The following is a 23,167-nucleotide window of genomic DNA, read 5'->3' as shown; positions in this document are numbered from 1 at the left end:
GGAGGGGATTTTCTTAAAGCGACAACTCTGGCATCGCTCCAAACCCCCAAGCGCTACCTTCCCGTCCCTGGCGCGCCCCCGCCCCTCTTTATCACCGCCAAGCCGCCCAGCCCTTCTCCTCCGGCCGCTTCCCTTCACAGACACGAGCGCCGCCGCCTCCGCCCTCCCACCCCGCCCGCGGCCTCAAGCCAATGATCCGTCAGGTTTGTGTGCGCGTGTGAGAGAGAGAGACGGGGCGCCAGCGCGCCTGCGCCCTGGCCTCCGTGGCAAGCCGGTGCGCAGGCGCGGCCATGAGCGTCCCGCCCCCTTCTGCGCCTCAGCGGGCGGAAGCGCGGCCCGACGCGAGGGGCGGGAGGAGGAGGTCGTTGGAGGCGCCTGTTCCGGTCGCGAGGGGCTTCCTGGTCGCAGCAGGCAGCGCTAGTGAGTAACGTGCGCGAGGGAGGGAGCTCGAGGCGGCCTTGACCCCCGGCCCGGCCTGGCCAGCTGTTGGCGCGCCCGCTTTCCCCTCACCCCCGCGCCGACCTTACCCAACTCTCCTCCCCTCAGGTTGCCCAAATTGCACCCTTCTGGCGGGAATAACGCTCGTGTGGGTGGGTGTTTTCTTACGTTTTTACTTTTGTGAAGGGTGGTTCTCTGTGGGGGGTGGGGAGCACTCTGCTCATGCTCGAAGGCGTCGGCGTCCTTAACCTCTCCGTCAGGAGGTCAAAGCATTGATGAGCCACAGCCTCTCTCAAACTTGGGTCCAACCAGATGTTGTTGGACTACAACTCCCATCCTCCCCGACCGCTGCTCCTGCTCGCAAGGGTTGATGGGAGTTGTAGTCCCAGCCTCAACAACTGGGGACCCAAGTTTGAGAGAGGCTGTAGGGAGGGATACCATATCGCAGCATTTGTTGGGTCTTGTTTGTCTGTTGCGAGTCGAAGCTTTGTTCATGTATTTTTCACATGCTCTGAGGGCAACAGCGTCTGGGATGCTTGAGAAAAACTATTTGCGGTCCTGTTCAGCTTCAAAGTGTGGAAAGATTGTGTTGGCCACCGCCTCTCTTCCAACACAGCACAGTTGGCAACAGAACTTGGGGAAGGGGAGCGGGGAATAGTGCCATGAGGCAGGGCTGTAGCTACGGAGGGGTGGGGGGCTAGCCAAGTTTCTTGCCCTGGGTGAAGCGCCAAATGTGTGTTGGGTGTGTGTGTGTGCCAAACACGGGTGAAATAAAGCCTAGTTTTGCCTGTGCTTGAGGATACTTAGTTCTACAAAGGCATATATGAAGTGTTTATGAAATTAGGAGTACTGAAATATTTTAGGAGTACAGTGGTACCTTTGGGTTAAGTACTTAATTCGTTCCGGAGGTCCGTTCTTAACCTGAAACTGTTCTTAACCTGAACACCACTTTAGCTAATGGGGCCTCCTGCTGCTGCCATGCCGCCGGAGCACGATTTCTGTTCTCATCCTGAAGCAAAGTTCTTAACCCGAGGTAATATTTCTGAGTTAGCAGAATCTGTAACCTGAAGCGTATGCAACCCGAGGTACCACCGTACAGAAATATTTTGGTATCTTGAACACATGGCACATTCGTTATTGGCCAGGCTTTCTGTAACCAAGATGCTTGAACTGTGCTAGCGCTAGGTATTATATGGATGTACAAAATATAAGAAGAGGCGAGTAACCTCAACCACAGTGCTCATTGCACTTAGAAACCAGATTCCTATGAAAAGGCAAGAAGTAGGACATGAGCGCAACAGTACTATCCACACTTTTATACCGCTGGTATTTGGAGGCTCACTGCCTCTGATAGTGGAGGGTAGAAACTCAGCCATTGTGGTTTGTAACCATTTGATAGCCCGATCCTCCTGGAATTTGTCTAATCCTCATTTACACCCATCCATTCAAAAAGCCATGGTGGCCACAGCTATATCTTATGGAAGCAAATGCCATAATTTAACTATACACTGTGTGGAGAAGTACTTTCTATTGTGTAGCCTGAATCTTCCTGAATTAAGTCCAAAATGTCCAAATGAATTAAGTCCAAAATGTTGTTTCCTCAATTCAAGGGGAGTTGCTCAGACCCATTGATCACTTTGCTTGTCCTTTTCTGAACTTTTCAAGCCCCACAATTTCCTTTTTAAGGGGAGGCAACCAGAACTTTACACAGTATTCAAAATATGCTCATTCCATAGATTTGTGTAATGGTATTATGATACCGGCAGTTTTGTTTTCAGTTCCATTCCCAATGAACCCTAGCGTGGAATTCTCCTTTTTCACAGCTGCCATCTGCTGAGACTGAGTCTACTTCATTGAACTATCCACTACAATCACAATGTCTCCTTCCTGATCAGTCACTGCTAATTTAGAGCACATGAGTATATATGAGAAATTAAGGTGTGTGTCCCCCACCCTCATTCATCCCTTTACATTGACTTACACTGAATTACATTTGCCATCTTTCTTACTCTCTGTTCACTCAGTTTGGAGAGAACCTTCTGGAACGTTTCACAATCATGTTTTGTTTTAACCCCCTGGACAATTTGGTGACTTGGCTACTTTGTTGTTCACCGCTAGTTCTTAAGTAATTTATGAAGATGCTAAAAAACACATCCCAGCACTGATCTTTGGGGAACACATTCTATCTCTTTATTGGGAGAACTGTCCATTCCTACATTCTGTTTCCTGTTTCTTAAGCAGTTACTGATCCACAGTAAGATCTTTGTCAAAAGCTTTTGGAAAGTTTTAAGTAAGCAGTGTCAACTGGATCACCTCCATCTATATACTTGTTGACGTTCTCTGGTCTAAAAGTTTAATGACACAGGATTTGCCCTTGCTGAAGCCATTCTGGTTCTGGTTCAGGAAGACTTGTTCTTCTGTATGCTTGTTAATTCTACCAGTTTCCTCAGAACAAACATTTAGCTAACTAGCCTTTAATTTCCAGAATCCCGCTTGGATCTGTTTTTCAAAATTGATGTTGCATTGGCTGCTTTCCAGTTGTCAGGTATGGAGGATGATCTTGGGGAAAGGTTACATATTTTTGTTAGAAGACCAGCAATTTCACATTTGAGTTCTTTGAGAACTCTCAGGTGGATGTTATATGGCAATTTGTCAGTTTTTATTTTTTCTGTTAGGCCTAGAGAACGTCATCTCTTGCCACCCCTTTCTTCCTCAGTTCCTCAGACTCCTATCCTGTGAATATTACCGTATTTTTCGCTCCATAGGGCACATCTAGTTTTTAGGGGGGGAATAAAGGGGGGGAAATTACCCCCCCCCAGCCCCAAAGAGCAAAGAAGCCAAGACAGCGAGCGGGGTTCATCCTGCTGGCTGTCTTGGCTTCCTCTTTAGCCTCACGCAACCTCTCCAGGCGGGAGAGGCTGCGCGCGGCTTTGTCAGAAGCCAAGACACCAAGCGGGATGGTTCCCGCTCGCTGTCTTGGCTCCGTTTTTAGCCGCGGGGCTGGGGAAGCCCGAGCTTCCCCCAACCCCAGCCCCCAAAACAGGTCTAGGAGCGGCAGCAAGATTGCGCACAACCTCACCGCCGCTCCCGGGCTTCAGGCTGCAGGCTGCTATCCGCAAGTCTTCAGAGCGCTCTGAAGGCTTGCGGATAGGTGCCTGAAGCCTGGAGAGTGAGAGGGGTCGGTGCGCACCGACTCCTCTCGCTCTCCAGGCTTCAGCGAAAGCCTGCATTCGCTCCATAGGAGGCACACACATTTCCCCTTCATTTTTGGAGGGGGAAAAGTGCATCCTATAGAGTGAAAAATACGGTATTTCAGGTACACAGTTCTTCCCTATATATTCTGCTGCAGAGACAGATGCAACAAATTCATTCAGCTTCTCTGTAATCTTCAGTACACATTTGATTCTCTTATCATCCAGAAGTCCAGCTGCCTCTCTAGCTGGTCTGCTACAAATGTGTTTAAAGAATTTTTGTTTGAGGTGTTTGTTTATAGCATTGTGCTTCTCAAATTATTTTTTAGCATCCCGTTGGCATTTCTTTTGCCAAAGTTTGTGTTCCATTGTGTTCTCCTGTTATAAAACCCACAGAATAACACTTTTATATAGCGTATTTCAAATATTCATAGTGCTTCGTGCACAATAATAAACCCTACAGTAGCCCTGCTAGGTGAGCCAGTATTATTATCCCCATGTTGTGGGGTGAATGATAAAAAGTCGTTTGCTGAAGTCTGTCATTGGTTGAAATTAAATTAGTAGAGTCTTGTTTATGAAAAGTATGCCACAATACATTGGCTGCATGGTGGTGTGTCACTATAAGCCATAAGCCGTGGCTTACCATGAGTGAGCAGTGTGCAAATGAATACTGCTGAATAGCTCCTATTTTGCCCTCATTTTGTTTTGCTGGGAGCAACAAAACATGAACCTTGCCTTTATGTGTGAACCAGTGGTCCTGGTTTGCTCCTCCCAAACTGTTTGGTGCACCAAGAACCAAGAACAAGCCTTGGCTGAACATCAGAAACAAACAACTGATGCTAGTTACCATGTCACACTAAGTCAAGGCTTCATGATTTATTGGTCCTTGCTTAATGAAGAGAGGTGCAAAATGAGAGTGATTCTGTAGGATGCAGTACTTCACTGTTCACAGCAAGCCGCAGTTCATGGATTACCATGGCATATAAATTTGGCCAACAGGTTGGTGCTGGATTCTTTGGGTTTGTTTGTTTTTTAAAGAAAAATACAATTTGTCATTGTAATAAGATACAGATTTTGTCCATCTTTCAACTGGAGGTGGGAAGGCCCGAGGAGGTAGGAAACCACCACGGGGTGGTAGGTGCCCTAGTTTTTCTGTTTCTCCTCTAATCTGTTCTCAAAAATAAAAAGCCCAGACAAATTTTGAATCATGAGTTTTCTCTCGGTTTTTCCAGTTTCCCTCCCACCTCAGGTCCTTTGCATCTCTCAGATAGGGTTATTGCTTTTTAGCTTGGCCTATTGGAGTTAGTCCAACCATTTACCAGGTCCCTGGAGGAAAACAAGAGCTTATTGTGATCAGACTATATTATAATTACAGACATGGTGACATCATTTTAATTGTTTTTACTATTAAATACAGAGTTGAAAAGCTGGTAATTAATGGTGGATATAGTTAAAGCAGGCTTTGGCAAACATTTCAGTCTAATGCACTTGCACTTGCTGTTGCTTTTTGTTCCTTAAAAATATTGCTGTTTTCACCTGGATTTGGAACTTCTTGCCTCCCTGAAACCTGGTTGGTGCCTGCAGTATTATCATTCAGATTGCAGCCCAATATTTTGTTTCTTACATTTCCTTTGGCGATTGTTACTGATGTTCAGCTGAGAGATGGCTTATATATTTTGATTTTTATGTATTTTTGTGATTCTATTGATAATAACATTTTATTTCCTCACAGTTTGATTGTTAGCCACCCTGAGATCTTTCACAAAATAGAATAGAGTGGAACAGAAACAGCTTGATTAAATGCCACTAAAAGAAGTTTGTCTAGTAAAAATTTCCCATTTACTTGTCTGTAAGAAGGTTATAGCCCCAGGCACTTTCCTGGCTTCTTCAGGTAGGATTCTGAAAGAACCCCCCCTCCCGCTGAAATGCTGAAGATCTACTACCAGTCAGTGTAGATAGCTAGATAGCCTTATCTCATGTCATATCGCTGGTCTATGTTCCTGTGTACTGTTTGTGACTTGTGAGTTGTGACTGGCAAGTGAAACACAGATTGCTTTCTCCCAGTATGTGCCAAGATTTTCTCTAGGCATCAGACTTCTTTATATTTTTCTCTGAGTGTAAATCTTCTCTGTTCTTAAAAACTCTATTCTTGTTCTTTAATGAGGAGCCGGGGAACTCTTTAAATAGTATGCCCTATCGCAGGCAATTCCTTGTCTCCATCTTACATTGGTTCACAGATGTTGTGTTGCATCTGTGGAGCATATCAATATGGCTTGACTTGATAGCCTTGAGTCAACAACCACCCTTTCACGTCTGCTTTGTATGAAGGGGTGGTTATTAAGTTATTTCCTGTGAGAAATATCCCCACAGTCTAAGGCTCGTATGAATGAGCTCAAAGTGTGGAAAATTAAGCCCCTCACAGCATGCATTGTGTTCTTTTAACTCCAAGGCTTCTACTGTTACCATGCCAGGGCCTGTTAGCTTTACTTAAGATATGAAAGTGGTCCCTGGCTTACTAATGTTGTGTCAGTTTATGGATTTTGTTTGCTAGGGAATGAGAAAAGTGCTTTCTATTAGGGGGTATGAGTGATGTTATAAAAATGCCCAGCCAATAATTTTTTGTCAAGTGCCTCAGATCTACACAAAGTGAAAAGGGAGAACAGGCTCTGTCTGCAGGCTTACGCGCTGAAGTATTGCCACACAGCTGAAATTATGGTGCTATCATTTAATATTTCACCATTCTTCCCAGCTCTATGCATTTATATTTACTACTTTTATTGTAAAAAAATCAGTTTCTGTGGAAATTCTTTTGATATTTTCACTGACTGCAAACAGGGTGGTGAAGTAAGCATGATTATTTTGTGATATCTTTGGGTTACTGCCAGCTACACATCTTCTGGGTTCTGTTGGTTTGAATCTTATTTATTTATTTATTTATTTAATTGAATTTATATACCGCCCTATACCTGGAGGTCTCAGGGCGGTTCACAGAGTAAAATCAAAATATAAAACCACAAAATACATAATCGAAATAAAAACAATCCCATAGCCCCCACCCCCTTCTGAATTTATCATGTTGGCAATTGAACTGCATCTTTTAGAAGTAAGTGGAAGAAAAGCAACTTCGTTGATCACCAACCCATATGTCTTGTAGTAGCCATTTCTTTATTCCCTGGGCTAGCTGCCTCTAGTTCCCTTCTTACCCTTGGAGGAAGACAGAGCATTCAGACAGTCAATGTGCCCCTTTTGTGTGGCAAGTAGCATTTAGCCCTTTGCAAGCCTATATCTAGTAAAGTGTAAGGATGCCTGGTTGTGCCTAAATAACTTGTTCTGACTCTTTAAATCTGGGGCTGGCAGTGTGAACCATCCCTTGATGACTGTTTGCCAGTCACAGACACAGTGCACCTTTGTGTCACCTGTGTACATACTCTCATTTTTATTTTATTTTTTAAAAGAGGCCAATATTTAAAAGCGAGATGCCATGCCTTGTATAGACACACAGCCTTCATAAATGGATACGTACACTTTTATACTCAATTTATCCATATGTGAATGAGTGCCAGATGTTTCATGTGACTTGGCTGTGAGCGGCTAGTGTCAAAGAGCACTCTTGCCTAATAGTACCTGTCAGGGTTTCAGGGAGAGAAGGGCAGATGGGGGAGGAGACAGAGAGCGAGGGGGAAGAATCCCAGAGAGACGAGGAGGAGGATGACAATGACCAAAGGTCGTCCATGAGTCTGTCCAGTGAGTCAGAGGACTCCCAAAAGGGAGCCCCCCTGGTCAGACCAAGGGGAGCCCAAGGGGGAAGCAATCAGGAGCAGGGGAGCGAAGGGAGAGCCCCCAGTGGGAGTTGGAGATCGGGGCCGGTTTCTCCGCCGGAACGGAGTGAAGGGGGTGGAGTTACCAGTGTGTCAGAGGGAGCAGAGCAAGAAGGAGACAGGGGGAGGAGATCGGAGCAAGACGTTCTGCCGGAAGGGGCGGAGAGTAGCACCGGGAGCAGTGTAGCGGTTGAGAGGAAGGTCAGAAGCAACGTACGCGCGCCAAGTTCAAATGTGGAGGCGCGCGGAAGTGAGGAGAGCCCTGGGGAGGAGCCCGGCCCCAAAGCACGAAGGAGGGGGGCACAGGCGTCAGAGGATTCAGCCTCTGGCGAGTCCCGGCGGGAGGGAGCCCAGGGGGGGCAGAAAGACCCTGCGGAAGAGGAAGGAGAGGAAGAGGTGGTCCAGCACAAACCTCTTAAACTGGTGCAGGGGCGGCACTGATTCAGAGGGGACTTCAGCGGTCTGATGTCACAGACGTAGAGCCACGGAGATGGAATGTAAAAGCAGCAATGCTCTTCAATAAAGACTTTTGTAAATAAACTGGATTGGACTTAGGTCTCTTGTGAGCTGGGACCAACGGGTGGCTCTGACAGTACCAAACACTGTGACCACCTGCAGAAAATGTAGTGGTTTCTGTATTCTTGAGGGACTCAACAGGTGTTCAGAATGAAAGGAAAAGAAAAGGTGAGAGACTACTTTGAAAGGTTTTGGCCCTGGAGACTTAGGGATACACTTAGTTTCCAGAATGATTTGGGGTACTTAGGTGGTACCATTGATGCCTCTCTTGTTGCACTAGCAGGATGTGAAATGGGTTTGCTATAGGCAGATATGCTCCTTGATGCTGTGCATTTCGTTGGACCCCAGCTCCCTGTTTTAATGAGGAGCCAGGGAACCTGAAGTATACGGAGATGGCTTGAATGCCAATACTGGAAAGACTGTGTTGAATCTAACCAACCATTTCATAGTGTCCAATTGCAGACCTGTGTTGTGATGGCAACAAAGAGGTAGTGTTTCTCTTTTTCTCCCTCCTTTGGTTCAGTGAAATTATGTCCATTTGTGTTCTTCCAGGTGGTGAGGGTCTAACCCTACGATGAACCAAAGGCTGATCACTGCAATGTCTTGGCTATATTATTTGCTGATAAACTTGCTGGCATTGGTCCGACTTGGACACAGCCATAGGGGCAGAATTGAAATTGGCAGTGTTGGACTCAGTTCTCTTGGTGCAGTAGCTAGGATAATTCTGATCTGTTCTACCTTGAGGATGTTGTTCATCTTAGCTAGTGAAAACCTGTCAGTTGCAGCTGAGTAGACCCGTGGCCAGGGTTGTTAATGGTTCATTTTTGGATGGTGAAATTCTTCCATTTCTGAAGGAAGAGTTCTTTCAACTGCTTTTAAAACAGCTTTCGTCAAATCTAATTGAGACGAGTTGGAGGTGAAGCTGGTATAAAATTGAATTGGACTACAGTAAACTCCTTAAAACATGCATGATATTTCACTGTTAAAGTGGTTGGCCTGAGGTTTTGTGCATTTTAAAAGTTGGTACTTGCGTGTAAATGAAATCTTCATTTGGTATTGATTAGCATCATTCATTATTTCGGTTTGTCTCTTTCTTTTGCTAGATGCAAAATACTTTCCACAATGCTTGGTGGATATGATGATATAGAAGCATTTGAAGATGATCTCTACTGTGAAGAGTCTTCTAGTGAAGAAAGTATTGATAGCGAAGTAGAATTTCACCTTTATAGCCAAGTCCATTATGCACAAGGCCATGAGGATGCCATTGGAGAAGAAGAAACTGAAGAACATGGATCTGAGCAAAAGCAGAGTTCAGTTAGTAAAGAGCAAAAAAACAACAACTTTATTATAATTTCAGACAGTGAAGTCGCTCATGTTTCTGATAGTCCAGATGTTATCACCTTGTCAGACACCGAAGACAGCATTTACAGAAGCAGGCTCCAGAAGCGAACAACACCAGGAGCTCCAGTGCCAGGAAGAACACACAGTTTTGCAGAGCTCACCTCGCCAATGCCCACTAGACATTCTTCTCAGATTACTCCAAATTCAAAGGGGTGGACCACAGGAACTTCAAAAAAGGAGAAAAGGACTAGTGAAAAGTCTATCTCCTTTCATCGTGAAGGTGTTCGCATGATCCACAAGATCTTAGTAATAGAGGACAGCTCTAGTGATGAGAATGCAGATGATGGGAGAAGCATTGCCTCTGAAAGTGATAATGTAGAGAGCTGGATGCTGCTGGGAGGCGCCAGAGACGACAAAGATGACAACATCCTCTTAAACCTCGAGGGCTGTGGAACATTAGCCAGTGAAGGTTAGTATGTTTTTTTAGGATTCTAACTCCAAACAGAGCTCAGAACTATGATGACGATCTGGCTGTTCTGATGGAAACAATGAGTGATATCCAGTTGTAACAGCACACTTGTGTAACGGGCATTTTGGTAGCAGAAGCCCCATTCTTAGCATAGCTGTTATCTGCTGAATGTAAAAGTTCCTTTCAGGACAATTCCTAAAGTGTGTTATTGCTGTTTATTATTATTATTATTTTTTAAAGAAGCTTTCCTTATCACAGTTTATCTTTCTAATACAGGTTACCTTCCAAAAGCTGGAGATTTGCTCAAAGTACACACTGGCAACTTCATTATAAAGTATCTATTGTTTATTTATCACTCGCCAGGGTGTATGGAGTGTTAGGGGAGGCATAGTACCTCTGGTGGGGAACATGTTGTGCTCCTTCTGGGATAGTTTGTCCACCTTTGGTCCTCACTCTGCACTCAGTTCTCACCTGTGGCTCCTAGCAGCTTCCAGCATGAAACAGCAGTCATACCCTGGGAATGGCTTTGATTAGCTGGCTAAACTAGGTGAGGATGGCTGATGGGCAGATTGAGTGGAAGAGATCAATAGTGGGTCCAATGGTCAAGAAGGCAGGTTCTGCACATGCTGTAGAGGGAAGTGAGGGGCAAATGGCGCTTGTCAACCTGGGAAGGTAGCCCATCTAGGAGAAGGAAAACTCTGATCCTAAACCTCTGTTTTGGGGGAGATCATTGGGAATAGCAAAGGCCAAGGAGTAAACCCTACACAAATCTGGAGTGGAGTCCTAAGATGGCTGGATGGTGCCTTATACACCTCCTTCCAGCAACTCCTGGCACCAAGTTGGTGGCAAATGTATTGCTCTGCTTTCCTTTGGACCACATCAGCAAGGCTGAGAGGGAGGTTTTGTAATCTGGGCAGCCCAGGACACTGCCCAGGCTTGCGCTGCTAACATAGCAGCTTGATTTCACTCCCAGAGGCACATTCTATTGTCTCTCGAGACAGACTGATGTCAACAGCAGCCACCAGCCAACTTTATTCTTCCCATTCCCTTACTTCGTTTACCATATAGCCCACCCTTCCTCAGCCTAGTGCCCTTCAGATGCTTTAGACTACAGTTCACATCTGTCCCAGCCAGCGCAACACAGCCCCATTCTGAGTGAGGCTGAATGATTGTAATCCAAAGTATCTGAAGGGCACCAGGTTGGGGAAGGCTGATCTAGCCTGATGACAAGTTCTGTAACTTGCACACTATTCTGTGACTTTTTGCTTGGCCTAATAAAAGTATTGCTCCAATATGGGATTCGAAATCCTTCCTGAAGTGTGTATTTCATATGATGCACCCTCAGCTCCTGCTTTGAACGCCCTGTAATTTATAACACAATTTATAACAAGAGGAAGGGTAGTCTCTGTACCTGTTGGCACTGAGTTATAATATTAAGTATATTTCAAATATTTGAGCTTTATTGTAAATTGCTAATGTGAACATTTCCTAATTTTCAGAAGTCTTTTGGTTTTGCTGGGAAGCAAATACCTAAGTGTGACTTCAGAAGACAGTTTTTCAGGTTTCCTGGTCCCAAGGTTTAAGGGCTTTAAAAAAGCAAGACCAGTGATTTAACTAACACCTTGGGACCAGGATACCTGAAACACTGTCTTCTTCTACATGTCTGTACCATATGAGCTTCAGAGGCCCTGTTCTGAGTGTCTGCACCAAATAAAAAGAAGGGGATGGCTACCAGAGACAAAGACGTCTCAATGGTTGCATCTGGGCCATGCTATTCCCTCTCTAGAGAGGGTTGGTTGGCACCAACTTTATGGTCAGTTTGGCCTCAGTTAAAGACTTTTTGAAATCTCTCAGGCATTAAAAAAAATCTATTTCTAATGTTCTGAACCACTGCTGCAGATTTTTGGTAGGATGTTTTTATTCTTTCTCTGTTTTTATGCTGCTGTTTTTATGTAAATGTTATGGTATGATATTGTGTATTTACTTACATTTGCATGCTTTATTTGTGAGCTGCCCAGAGAACCATTTATTTTGTCATTAATTATATAAATACAGAGTAAATTCTTATTTCGAACTAAGGTTTTATATGTTTGACTATACATGTGTCAAGTTTTCCATGGCTTGTTTTCTGCCCAATATGTTAGCCTTTGAAAAATAATGGCTGCAAGCAATGGCAATGATCCTAGGCAAACCTTGGGTTCGCACATTCTCCCCTCTTCATTTGTCCTCCAGTGAGCCCTGAAGAGTTCAGAGGTTTTCACTCCTGCTTTCTGTTAAGAACAGTTCAGCTTTGCATCCAAATCCTAAACTGTGGCTAATCTTAACTGTGGCTTGTTGAAATAAGCCAGCTCCATAACCTACTGTTCCAAGTGTGCTTCTTTGAAAAGAACCACTGTTAAGACTAACAGTTTGTTGTGTTCAGATGAAACAGCAAGCTGTGGTCAACCAAAGATTGAAGCAGATGTTTCCAAACTCTTCACAAGTTCTGGAAAAGAGAGTTAGCATTGTACATGCCCAAGGTACAGGCTCAAACTGGGATGGTTAATCTCTTACAGCAGTGAAAATATGTACCTCTCCTCTTATTAGGTGCAATTTTTTACCCAATCCCCACCCCCCGCTACTGTGCTGGTGGAGTCTCCTTCTTTGGAGGTCTTTAAGCAGAGGCTTGACAACCATATGTCAGGAGTGCTCTGACGGTGTTTCCTGCTTGGCAGGGGGTTGGACTCGATGGCCCTTGTGGTCTCTTCCAACTCTAAGATTCTATGATTCTATTCTACATTTTTAATATTGGGCAACAGTTTCAGTGCACTATCAGGCCTGTCCATCTTCATGCTGAAAGCTGCTACAACTTGTTTTTCTTTACAACTAATAGGATGGCTTTGTAACATTCTCATTCCCTGATGGCATGCAGGAAGGAATATCTAAATCAGAGCTTTCCAAACTTTTCATATTGGTGACACAATTTTTAAACATACTTCATTTTGTGACACAGTAATTCAGTTTTATTAACCCCTTTCCAGCCCCAGGAGGAGCACGGGGAGCGTTCACGTGTCACACCTACAGACTGTAGCCAACACACTAATATGTCGCAACGCACAGTTTGGAAAGCTCTAAATGTTTCCAGAATAGTTCCTAGTTTATTTCCTTCTCTCTCTCTTTCTCTGTATGATTTGGGTATTAATTTATCAGCAATACGGTGAAATCCAGTTCTGTCAGTCTGCTAGTGAAACACACTTCTGATTGTTTGATGGGACTATTCTGCTCTCTCTTTCCTCCTAAAGCCCCCTTTGCATTCTCAAAATGTTCTAGAATGTTGGGGGACCTTCCAGAGTAAATTTGGGTGTGTGTGCACAAGAGGGAGGAGAAATCCCATTGTGTAAGCAGAAATCCGTTGGTGTGACGTTGAGTCACACTGGATATATACTGGGTGCTACTGAATTGTGCTGCATTTTGCAGCAATTGCTCAGCAGATTGTATGCCTAATTAAAAGCTTTGGAACCTTTATTGTGGCTTTGGCTAGCATTTCAATAATTCTGGAAATTGTTGCATTTAGATACTTCAACTAGTTTACATGCCCTTTCCATGATGCAGTCATTATTGCTTTCCCAGTATTTCTGACATCTACCTGCTAATTTGGAAAGTGGCTAACTTTAAATCCTATCCAACGTTAGTCTTGTTCCAGAAGCGATAAGCGACTAAACAAAAAAGATGTTATGTTTTCAGAATAACATTTTGCTCTAGATAAACCATTTTTGTTGTTGAAATTTTCACAATTCCCCTGTTAAAATTAGGCAGTAACCACGGTCAGAATTTGTGATGGTTTAGATCATAGTGTACACTTTTTCCAGCCTAGATTTTGATGAAAGAAGGGGTGTGAAAAGAGAAATTTGAAGAGCAGAATGTGTAGGAAATTACTGGTCATGTAAGCAGATGTGCTTTAGAGTTATTTATGTTGTCCCACTACATTACAAAATTGACAAAGTGTTTTTTTTTAATAAAAAAAATAGAATTGACTTTAAATATTACACTGTATTTGGAACAGATTTGCTTTTTATCTAATGTTAATGCTATCTGTTCATATCACTATTTATGGAGACTTTTAATCATGAATTAATGAGAGGAACGCACTCTTCTAAAAGGAAGGAAGGTTTTTAAAGATAGGCACTTATTTTTAATAAGCCTCTTTTATTGAACATAGCAGGCCCTACTGTGTATATGGTTGTGTTCAGTACTTTTTTTCAAAAATAATGTTTGGGGCACTCTTTTTCCTACTCATATTGAAGTTCTGCCCCTCAATGAGGCCAAACTTAGATTCACATAATGTTTAGGGGTATGCGTAAACCTGCTTCCCCCCAGGGGAAAAAAGCACTGGTGGTGTTTATTCCACATGCAGTGTAGCTACTAGGCACACTCAGTGTTAGGGAAACTAAACGTTGATTCTGTAAGGTTTCACGTCATTATTGTTAACACTGGAACTTCAGGTGATGTTTTGGCAGTTCGCTACCTATGTATCTAGCTGTTGGGGAAATAATCTAAAATTTTGGCATCAGTCCTTGGTAAAGTTAAAAACCTTCTGCCGAACAACTATTTTTTAAACAACAGCTTTTTACCAGTAAAGAGAGAAGCAGAAAACTGAACTAGCATGTTGGGAAAACAACATTTTAGTTCAAAATGATTTGTTTCCCTTACTGATCTTTTTGTTTCCCTGTGGTGGTAATCCGCTGTTTTTGATCCTTGAAAATTGTAGCGACATCTAGTATAGAACTGATACTTTCTTAGTAATGTTTTGTGAATCTTTAATTTGATAGGAAATCATTCTATTGCTGTAGTAGAAAAAATATATTTAAATACTATGTCTTTTAAACCCTGGGACTTTTTCAGAAAGGATCTTTCATCTTTTATTAGAAATCTTTAAAACTGTTTTTCCTTCTGACCAATAAAATTATTTTTTGCTTACATAGAAATTAGTTAAATTTTATGTAAGTTGACTTTATCCTGAAATTGAACCAATCACGAAAAAATATTTTCAACGATAGGTGGTTAAAGCATTATTCCTAGAACAGAACTATTAAATGCTGCAGTTTTTACCACTTACAGTAAGAATAGGAAAAGTAGCTATTTTAGTAATTTCTGCTTTTGTGCTGTCAAAATGCTACATTTTCAGTTTACTGAGAGGCTGATCTTTGTCACAAAACATTTTTGATGCTTTTCAGAACGTTATTTTCATCTTGTTAAGGCAAAAATAAATGAAACCTGAATTTTCTTGTAAAATGGGGGCATTGTGCCTTGTGAGATAATATTTGTACATCTTGAAGAAAATGTGTACTTTGCAGCATCACAGTGTGAAGGGTTGCATGTAAGAGAACTTTAATCTTACATACGTTTAAAAACATTGGGCAAGATTTAAGCAGAAAACCATTTTAGTAAGTATAGTTGAGATCTATTAGGAGCTCTAAAATATACAGGGAAAGTTCATGTAATCCTCCTACCATTAAAAAGCTGTACTCAATTCTTGTGATGATTGTTACAGCTTTGTATTTCAGCATATGCAGGTTGCATATGGCTGTTATTTGCAAAGATAGTTTTTTAATTATTATTATTCCACCATTTGATATTCTCTAAAATAGATGGGATTTTCTTACTTCTAAGTCCATAGATTCAAAATGAAATCTTGATTTGACAATGTTAACATACATATTAAGATGATAAGTAAATTAAGTTACAATTTTCCAGAAGGATAGATTAAGTTAGTCATGCCACACCAAATTAAATTCATAGGTTGGTGTCAAAAAAAATATGACTTCTGTCCATGCACTGCAGGACCATTGAATTGGTGAATAACTTTGGAATGATGTAATATGTTCTGCTTTTCATGGAGAAGAATGCACCAAGTTTAAAGCTGCTGCTGCTGCTTTATTTTTAACTTTTCCTCTTGCTTTTGTTTATGGGAATGTTAACATTATTTAAACATAGGAAGAGCTTTTTGTGCATGAATTATAACACTGTGCACCCTGGAGCTGTAATAAGCAGTGGGAATCCTTCTACCCCTCTTCGCTAGGAACAGCACATGCATATGGATATTTGATTAAAGGAAAAAAAGTTAATCTTCTTTGCAGTGTAATGTGGATACTCTTGAATCTCTTGATTATTTAAAAAAAATTAATAAAACTAATAAAGTTTGTGTGGAAATCTCTGGTGATCTAGGCTAAGTATACCTGCAGCCTTCACAGCCTCCTTTTATCTGTGCAGATTTCTCTGCCTATTGTGGACCATGGCTTTAACTAATTTAAATTTCCCATGGCTTTGGGTTGCAGACTAGGTTTTCTGCAAGAGTGCCCATGCTTACATGGTCATATATTCTGGGTGACTTTTTCCACTTTTTCCCCTTTTTTGTCATTTTGTTGATTGTTAAAGGGGGAATTTTTTTCCCACTTCCCTCATCAGTTTGATCTTTCTTCCTTATCCCCTTCTATTAATGTTTCTTATAGGTTGGGGAAGAAGCTTTGCATTGTTGTTTGAGCTGTGAGGTTGGGTGGGAAAAGTAATTTAGTCTGGTTTTTTTTACATAAAATTTTATAACAATTAAAGGGAGTGCTGATGTGCCCCTTTGGAAAACAAGATGATGGCAACAATGCGTCAGATCTGCTTTAGCAGTTGGCAAAAGTCAGTGTGAGATAAGATTAAATTATATGTAGACAGTAACAGTGTTGTCATTATAATTTGATAATTTGTTTGTTGTCATTCTGGCCAAGTGGTGGCAGAAGCAAAAAGAGGAATCGTAACTATGAAAAGTATATATGGTATGAAAATAATCCAGAACATTATTTGAAATGAAAAGAAGATGTAAAAAGATTGGAATGGCAATCCTTTGAGCATGTTAAACATGTAATATTAGTGTATGAGAGATAGTTAATAATATAAATTATTGTGAAATATAAGGTGGAAGGAAGTAGTTGAACCTTGGTAAGCCTTGGCATTATTAGATTTACATTTGTAAAAAAAGCCCGATGCATTGTGACATACACTGCCTGACTTCAATACATTTATGATAGTATCTCCAAACAAGGGTCGTAAAAGTTGGAGTTTGTGTGTTTATTTCTGTGCCTTCCCTGCCTTCATCCTGTGCTTTCCCTACCTTTATTCCAATAGTTACTGGTGAGTAATGGCTGCTATAAAAGTTAAGAAAGAGAGGCAAGCGGATGCATTTGCTTCGCTTTGGCCATCCAGCAGCACCCTAAATAATCACATACTGATGAAATTTTAGTTGTTGATTTAATTAGTTCTGACTAATATTTAATAGATACTGTTGCAAATAGCTGTTGTGAAAACCTGTCCTTTGAAGAAACACTCTTGCACCTCATGCCTACAACAAGCTCTGCCATAATAAGCTGGTCTTAATTTCAAATAAATTCATGCCCATGATTTTGTTTTGTACAGTTACTTTGTACGCTGGCATCTTCTAAAAATAATGTCAGTACTTGGATCTTAATGTATTTATAAATGTAGTGACAAATATTGGGGTCTCGACATTTGCGTAGTTGCCTGGAATAAAATAATAATCACTCCTCATCCCCAACCTCTGGTGACATTTTTGTTCTTTAGCATGTTAGAATAACAATAGTCATAGAGTACTTGACATTTTCATTCTTATAATCTTATGCTTGTCTATTACAAGCCAGTATTACACCAGCATTTGGTTAGCCTTGCCATATCTTTTAAGCCCCGCCTCAGAACCCCCCCCACCATTAAAAATGGAGAAGTCTTATGTCATCCAAGCAGTATTTTCATTCTCAAAGTCCCATGAGTATGGAGTGTGTTTTAACATAAATATATCTGCATTTTGCTCAGCCTCCCCAACTATTTTATTTGTACTTTGCAGAATTTGATAGCTCCATTTTGATTGGTTGATTGATTTATTTGTTTTTTGCAGAACTTTAACGTGGTAATACATATGGTATAATTATAGTATTGAAAATGAGAGGGGCAAGAGTACTGACAAAGTATTCCAAGAAAACCTAATATTAAGATAATTTCACTCGTAACTCTTTAAAAATCCTGACTCATATCTCTTGTGCAGTGCCAATCTGATTAAATTCTGGGAAAAGAAGAAAGCATGGCAAAATCTACCACAGCTCCTCTAAATATTATCTTTTATCATGCATGCGTGGCCCTGCTAATATACAGTTATGACATCACAGTGGTTCTCACTATAAAGTTTACTTGCCCTGATCCAAACCTGGGAAAGGCCTCTCTCCAGGGAATGTCCTTCTTTCCTTCCTCATGTGTAAAACGGTGGTTTGGGAGACCACATCCAGGCCAGGGATTGAGCACACCCTGCTCCTGAATGATACCTTTGCAGCCAGGCACGCACCCCGTGATCTATTTGTCACCTATTTTTGGTGCGGCGTTTGTGTGTGCGGGATTAAATGCAGGCACACATTTTTTCCTTGGCCACAGTAGGGGGTAAAAGCTGCTGAATTCATACTTTTTTACCGGAAAAAGAAACCGTGAAACAGTGAGCAAATATTTTCTCTAACACATTTTTTAAAATATAAAATGTATGTTTTCAGTCCAAGATACGGCAATCACATGTGAATGCATTTTCTTATTCCCTCTTTTTTTGCATATACTTGTGGGCCCTTCAGCCTTGTGAAGTAAATCAGTCTCTTGACAATTAAATTATGCTTCTATATAGTATGCACAATTACAATAATGGGGAAAAAACTTGCTGTGTAATGTAGCCCTGGTGGTCATTATTTTATTTATCCAATGTCCACTGTTAGCCTGACATGTATTTAACAGAAGAAAAAAAGTTAAAAGGATTAGATAGGGTCTGCGCACTGTTCAGGGAGACAATGATAGGATATGAGGAACAACATTCAGGGCAGTTCACTGAAGCAGAGAGAGAAATCAGTTTACATTTGTAGTATGTGACTTCTTAAAATATTCTCATGTAAAGAGGATTGCTGCCAATTTGTATAATGTTATGACTTAGATTCTTTATGGTGCAGAGCCCTTAAACACATCTCTTTCAGACATCTGAATTGATAGAAGTTGTGGGGTGCATGGGCAATGGTGAACATGTTATCTAGCTATAGAATACAGTTGCAAGATCTATATTTCTCAGTTTTAGATAGATTACATTTACTCTCAAAACAATTTTCATCATACTGAAATGGATGTAGTGGCAATTCTATAGATTAATCTTCATAATCCAATGATGGAAAATATCATCATGAACATTATACATTTCTGTTGCTTTTGTTTTTCTCTTTGCTAATAATGTCCCTTTCTTTGCAGGAATTTGGGTATAAGTTTCTGTTTCAGTTGCACTAAAAACAACAATAAATTGCTGGCTTTGTGATGTGATTCATGAGAGAAGGTCTAGCCATATCCTGAAAGTAACCAGAAATAGCACTGTCCCGTTGTTTGAAACTGGGTTGTCAGGTTTGAAAATGGGTTGTCATGACAGGTTAAAACAATAAATTTGAACTTTGTGCTGTTGGCCTCCTAAAATATGTGCCTCATCATAAAGACTTAACTGGATTTGCTTGCTAACTATAACTTATTGCAACTTTCAGGAGTGTTTTCTGGCTGTTGCAGCAGTAACCGAACTCTGTAAAGGATATTTTTATATTAAATATTTTAATGTACTGTTTCCTGTGGCTTTTGAGATGCTTTAAATCTAGTGTTAGATCACTACAACAACTAGAACAAAGTTTCTGTGAAGCCATTCTTTACTCTACCTTTCTGCAAAAAGACTGTCAAATGTATGGGACTAGCCCACTCCTTTGGAGTTGTTGAGCAGGGGGTGGGTGGTGGGAGGACATGATCTCAGAAGACTCAAAGGAATTCTTTAAACTTCTAGCAGGGCCAAGGGGTCAATGTCAGATTTAGTCATGCTGTTATTTTAGCCCAGTCGTCCAGAGAGATGGCTGAAAAGTGAGTCTTTTATTTCTTTTTTGTGTGATTATTAACAGGATTAAATGTAAGCCATTGTGTACTTAGTACCAATTAGTTTCTCATCTGAGAGGTTCATTATGATTTTTTTTACCCGGTACTCGTCTTGTAATATTTTTTTAGTGTCTGATTATGTCTGAGGGTGAAAGGAAACAATTCTAGAGCTGGCTTTACTGCGGTGTTTGATTTTTCGTTTACATTAAGTTACCAACCTCCTGCCTTATGAAAAGTTTTGCATTGAAATGTCTTAAAGTTTTCATCTTCTGCCCTTCATCTGAAAAACACTTCAAACCAGAAATATATCATTTGTATGTGTGGGAAACCAACAGTTCATGAAGCTTTTTATCATTTGCCCAAGCTTTGTTTTTTTTATCATTTGCCCAAGCTTTACTAATTTCTTCCTTTTTAAATATCTTATGACTGACTTGTTCTACAACTTACACTTGTATTAGAAGTGTTTAAGGATTTGTTAATTGCAGTTTAGTATGCTAGCCAGTATTGTGCTTTTAAGAAAATAGATATGTATGTGGGTATGCAGGAAAATGTAGGTTATATTGTGCATTGAATATATTTGAGTGATACGTAGTTTAACCACAGTTTAGGTACTGGCTCAAAGTAGAATATTTTCAATACCAAACTCTATTCTGCTACATCGGAGCCAGATTATTAGTATCCTAGCTGAAACTTAGGGTGCTGGTGGTTTGCTCATGAATAAATGGTTTCAGGGCTTCATCTGTCTTAAACTGTTTTAAATGCAAAAGCTTTATTTTAAAAAAACACTTTCCCCTTTTCTCTCAGATACCTTCTGATTTGTGGAAATTGTTAGCCATACTAAATTGAGAATAAGAAGTATATTCTGTCACATAGTACAGGAGTTTTAAAGATGTCTTGGTGAACTGGAAATTTTTATCAATTGCATTTTTTAAATCTATAAAACATTTTTACTTGTTGGTTATTTCATATTAACATTACCAGCATGTAAAATGTTCTTCCAGTCATCAATTGTTGCTATAAATACAAAGATTAATTGGTTTGTATCCCCCCCCCCCACCTTCAAGGGTGCAATTCTTTGTCATTCAGTTCCACTGAAATCAGGAGAAATAATAATTATAGCCAGAGTAGTATTTTATACTTGTACACATTTTCAGAAATAATAGTAAATGGATTATGTGTAATGCTCTAATCAGTGCTTCTGTGTATAAAATGGGAAGCGAGATGTCTTTGAAAGACTATCCTTAGGGATGTAATCCTTTCTTCGTTTTTAACTAGCTATTAAAATCTTCAGTAGCAGAATTTTAACTTCTGCAGAATTGCCATTTTATTCCATTCTTTCTCTTTCCTTCCTCAAAAGCCAAAGGATTTGTCTACATGAGATACTGACAAAGACTCAGACCTGTAGGCTTTTTAGAAGAAGGCTTTATGTTTATTGTAACAATAGGTAAATAACCTGTTTCACTTGTGTCTTGATAGGTTGAGAAAGATAAAAGCAGGAACTATTTTGTGTTTGTAAAACATGCCAGCTGTTTAATGTTTTCTGCTGTTATGCGCCTTTATGGAACTTGTGCCTCTTTGGTAGTGTCTCTAAACTACAAGTAATATTTTAGGTGTTTGCCTATCAAACGTGTAATTAGAGAGACTTGGTTGTACAGAATAAGAAATCTTGAAATTATCAAATCACATATTTGCCTCCGAGTCTTAATATTTGAATGGGTATACCTTTCTGCCAGTTCTTGCATAAAGAGATGGCCTGTGACATGGTACTGGTACAGCAGTTGGTACACCCCATTCAAAGCGCCAATCTGTTGACATATCTTGGTATTATATTACAAGTTAAACATAATGCTAAATATGCTTTTCTTGAACATGCTTGCAGGATTTTTCTTTGACAATATACTTCGGTTACAAAATAATGGATTTTAGAGAGTAACAGGGTCTGCGAAGCTGATTCTAGTTTTCAGAGCATCTTGAAAGCGCAGTAGTAAGGTGAAGGGTTTTGGTTTTTTTAAATGCAAGTGAATAGTAATGGACATGTCAAATAACTTGATGACATAATGATTTGCTAATATAAGATGCCCTGATGATGATCCGTTGGCCACGTTCAGAGAATTCTGTCACATTATTAGACTGAGATATACACAAGGGACTGGATTCAACGAATTAGGGTCTCGAATGGAAGCCCACACAAAGACTTCTGCTAGTGAAACAGGGCTCCCCCCAGTACCCCAAATTGGCTTGGGAGAGTCTGGAGAACCCCTAGAATAGTGTGCAAGTAGGAGAGGGGTGATCGTTCTTTCAGACAATCAGAAATGCTTGTGCTGACAGAGCACTCTCATTAGTGCTACATTGAATACCTCCCAAGCTTATTGTCTATATGTGTAGCCTCTTTTCTACAATTAAACAGAAAGTGTTCAATGTACCTTAATATCCCGTTTCATCTGATACAGGAAACTATGGTTAGCAGCTTCTGAACAAGCTAGGATCTTACTTAAAGCATGGTTTGGAAGTTAAAGATCCTGGCTTGTTCCCAGGCTAACCATAGTTTCCTGGTTGGATGCAATAGGACACTATGGTTCATTGGACACTTCCTGGTTTATTTGCTGCTAGTGTGAAGGGTCTTTTTGTAGAGGCAAAAGGCTTGTCTGTATCTTAGCATAATAAGCTGGGAGATGATCATCTGAACCAGGCCACTATGACAGTTATCTTAGAGTAGAAGCAGAGCATCTTTCCAAAGCAGCAGGCATCCATCTTCCATTTGGACAGCTCATGATTTTCATTATTATAATTATACATATTTTTGTCCTCTATAGAGTGTTAGAAAATACTTTTATCAGAAAATATATGGAGAAAATAATATCATTGGCCATGTTGGTACCCAGAACATGAATTTTGGCATAGGTGACAGTAACTGTAACATTTTTGATTAAAATGCTAATAAAATTGTTGAGTTATGTAGAGCTCTTAATAGAGAAAGAATAATGGAAGACATGTAATCTTTTGGAGTTATTCATGATGATCCCTCACTTGTTGTCATCATGTGCATAATTTTGGTCCAAAGATGAAGTGGAATAGAACCTGCTTTACCTTCCTGGCATGGTCTCTTCTGAATTTAGGTATCTCCCTCCACTCCCTTTATCTTGGGACTAAAACTCTTCAGGCAAGACACTAACTGAGAGAGCATCATGAACTGACTCAGATGCATTTGTATGTGTGTTTAGTACCGAGGCGAAAGATTTGCTATGTTATCACTATGTATTCTTCCAAATTTTAATGGTGGTGATACAGAACTCTGATCTGTTAATAAAAAACGGTTAAGTAAGGGCTGATTAAGGAAGTATAACTAAATAGTGCAAAATTTAACCATTTTACAAGCCTCTGTGGATACAAATGATACATAACCTACTCCGACATCCTTTCTTATATCTTTGGCATACTTT

At 40.7% G+C, this 23,167-nt stretch overlaps 1 protein-coding gene across 3 annotated transcripts in view; it reads left to right on the top strand.

Moving 5' to 3' along the window:
* Positions 1-266: 266 nt before the first annotated feature.
* ZCCHC7 (zinc finger CCHC-type containing 7) overlaps positions 267-23,167 on the top strand; it is a 117,745-nt gene continuing 94,844 nt past the window's right edge. The window contains exons 1-2 of one of the 3 annotated variants that reach the window (XM_081894315.1): positions 267-420; positions 9,067-9,773. In XM_081894315.1, coding sequence (XP_081750441.1) covers positions 9,086-9,773 — 688 coding nt within the window. In that variant the 5' untranslated portion in view covers positions 267-420; positions 9,067-9,085. The other 2 variants (XM_081894317.1, XM_081894316.1) reach the window with 2 other exon arrangements.

Source organism: Podarcis melisellensis (genome assembly GCF_964234715.1).
Source record: "Podarcis melisellensis genome assembly, chromosome: 17".
Taxonomy (NCBI): Eukaryota; Metazoa; Chordata; class Lepidosauria; order Squamata; family Lacertidae; genus Podarcis; species Podarcis melisellensis.
Note: the sequence above shows the minus strand (reverse complement) of the source record. Positions and strands in the feature narration are given on the sequence as shown.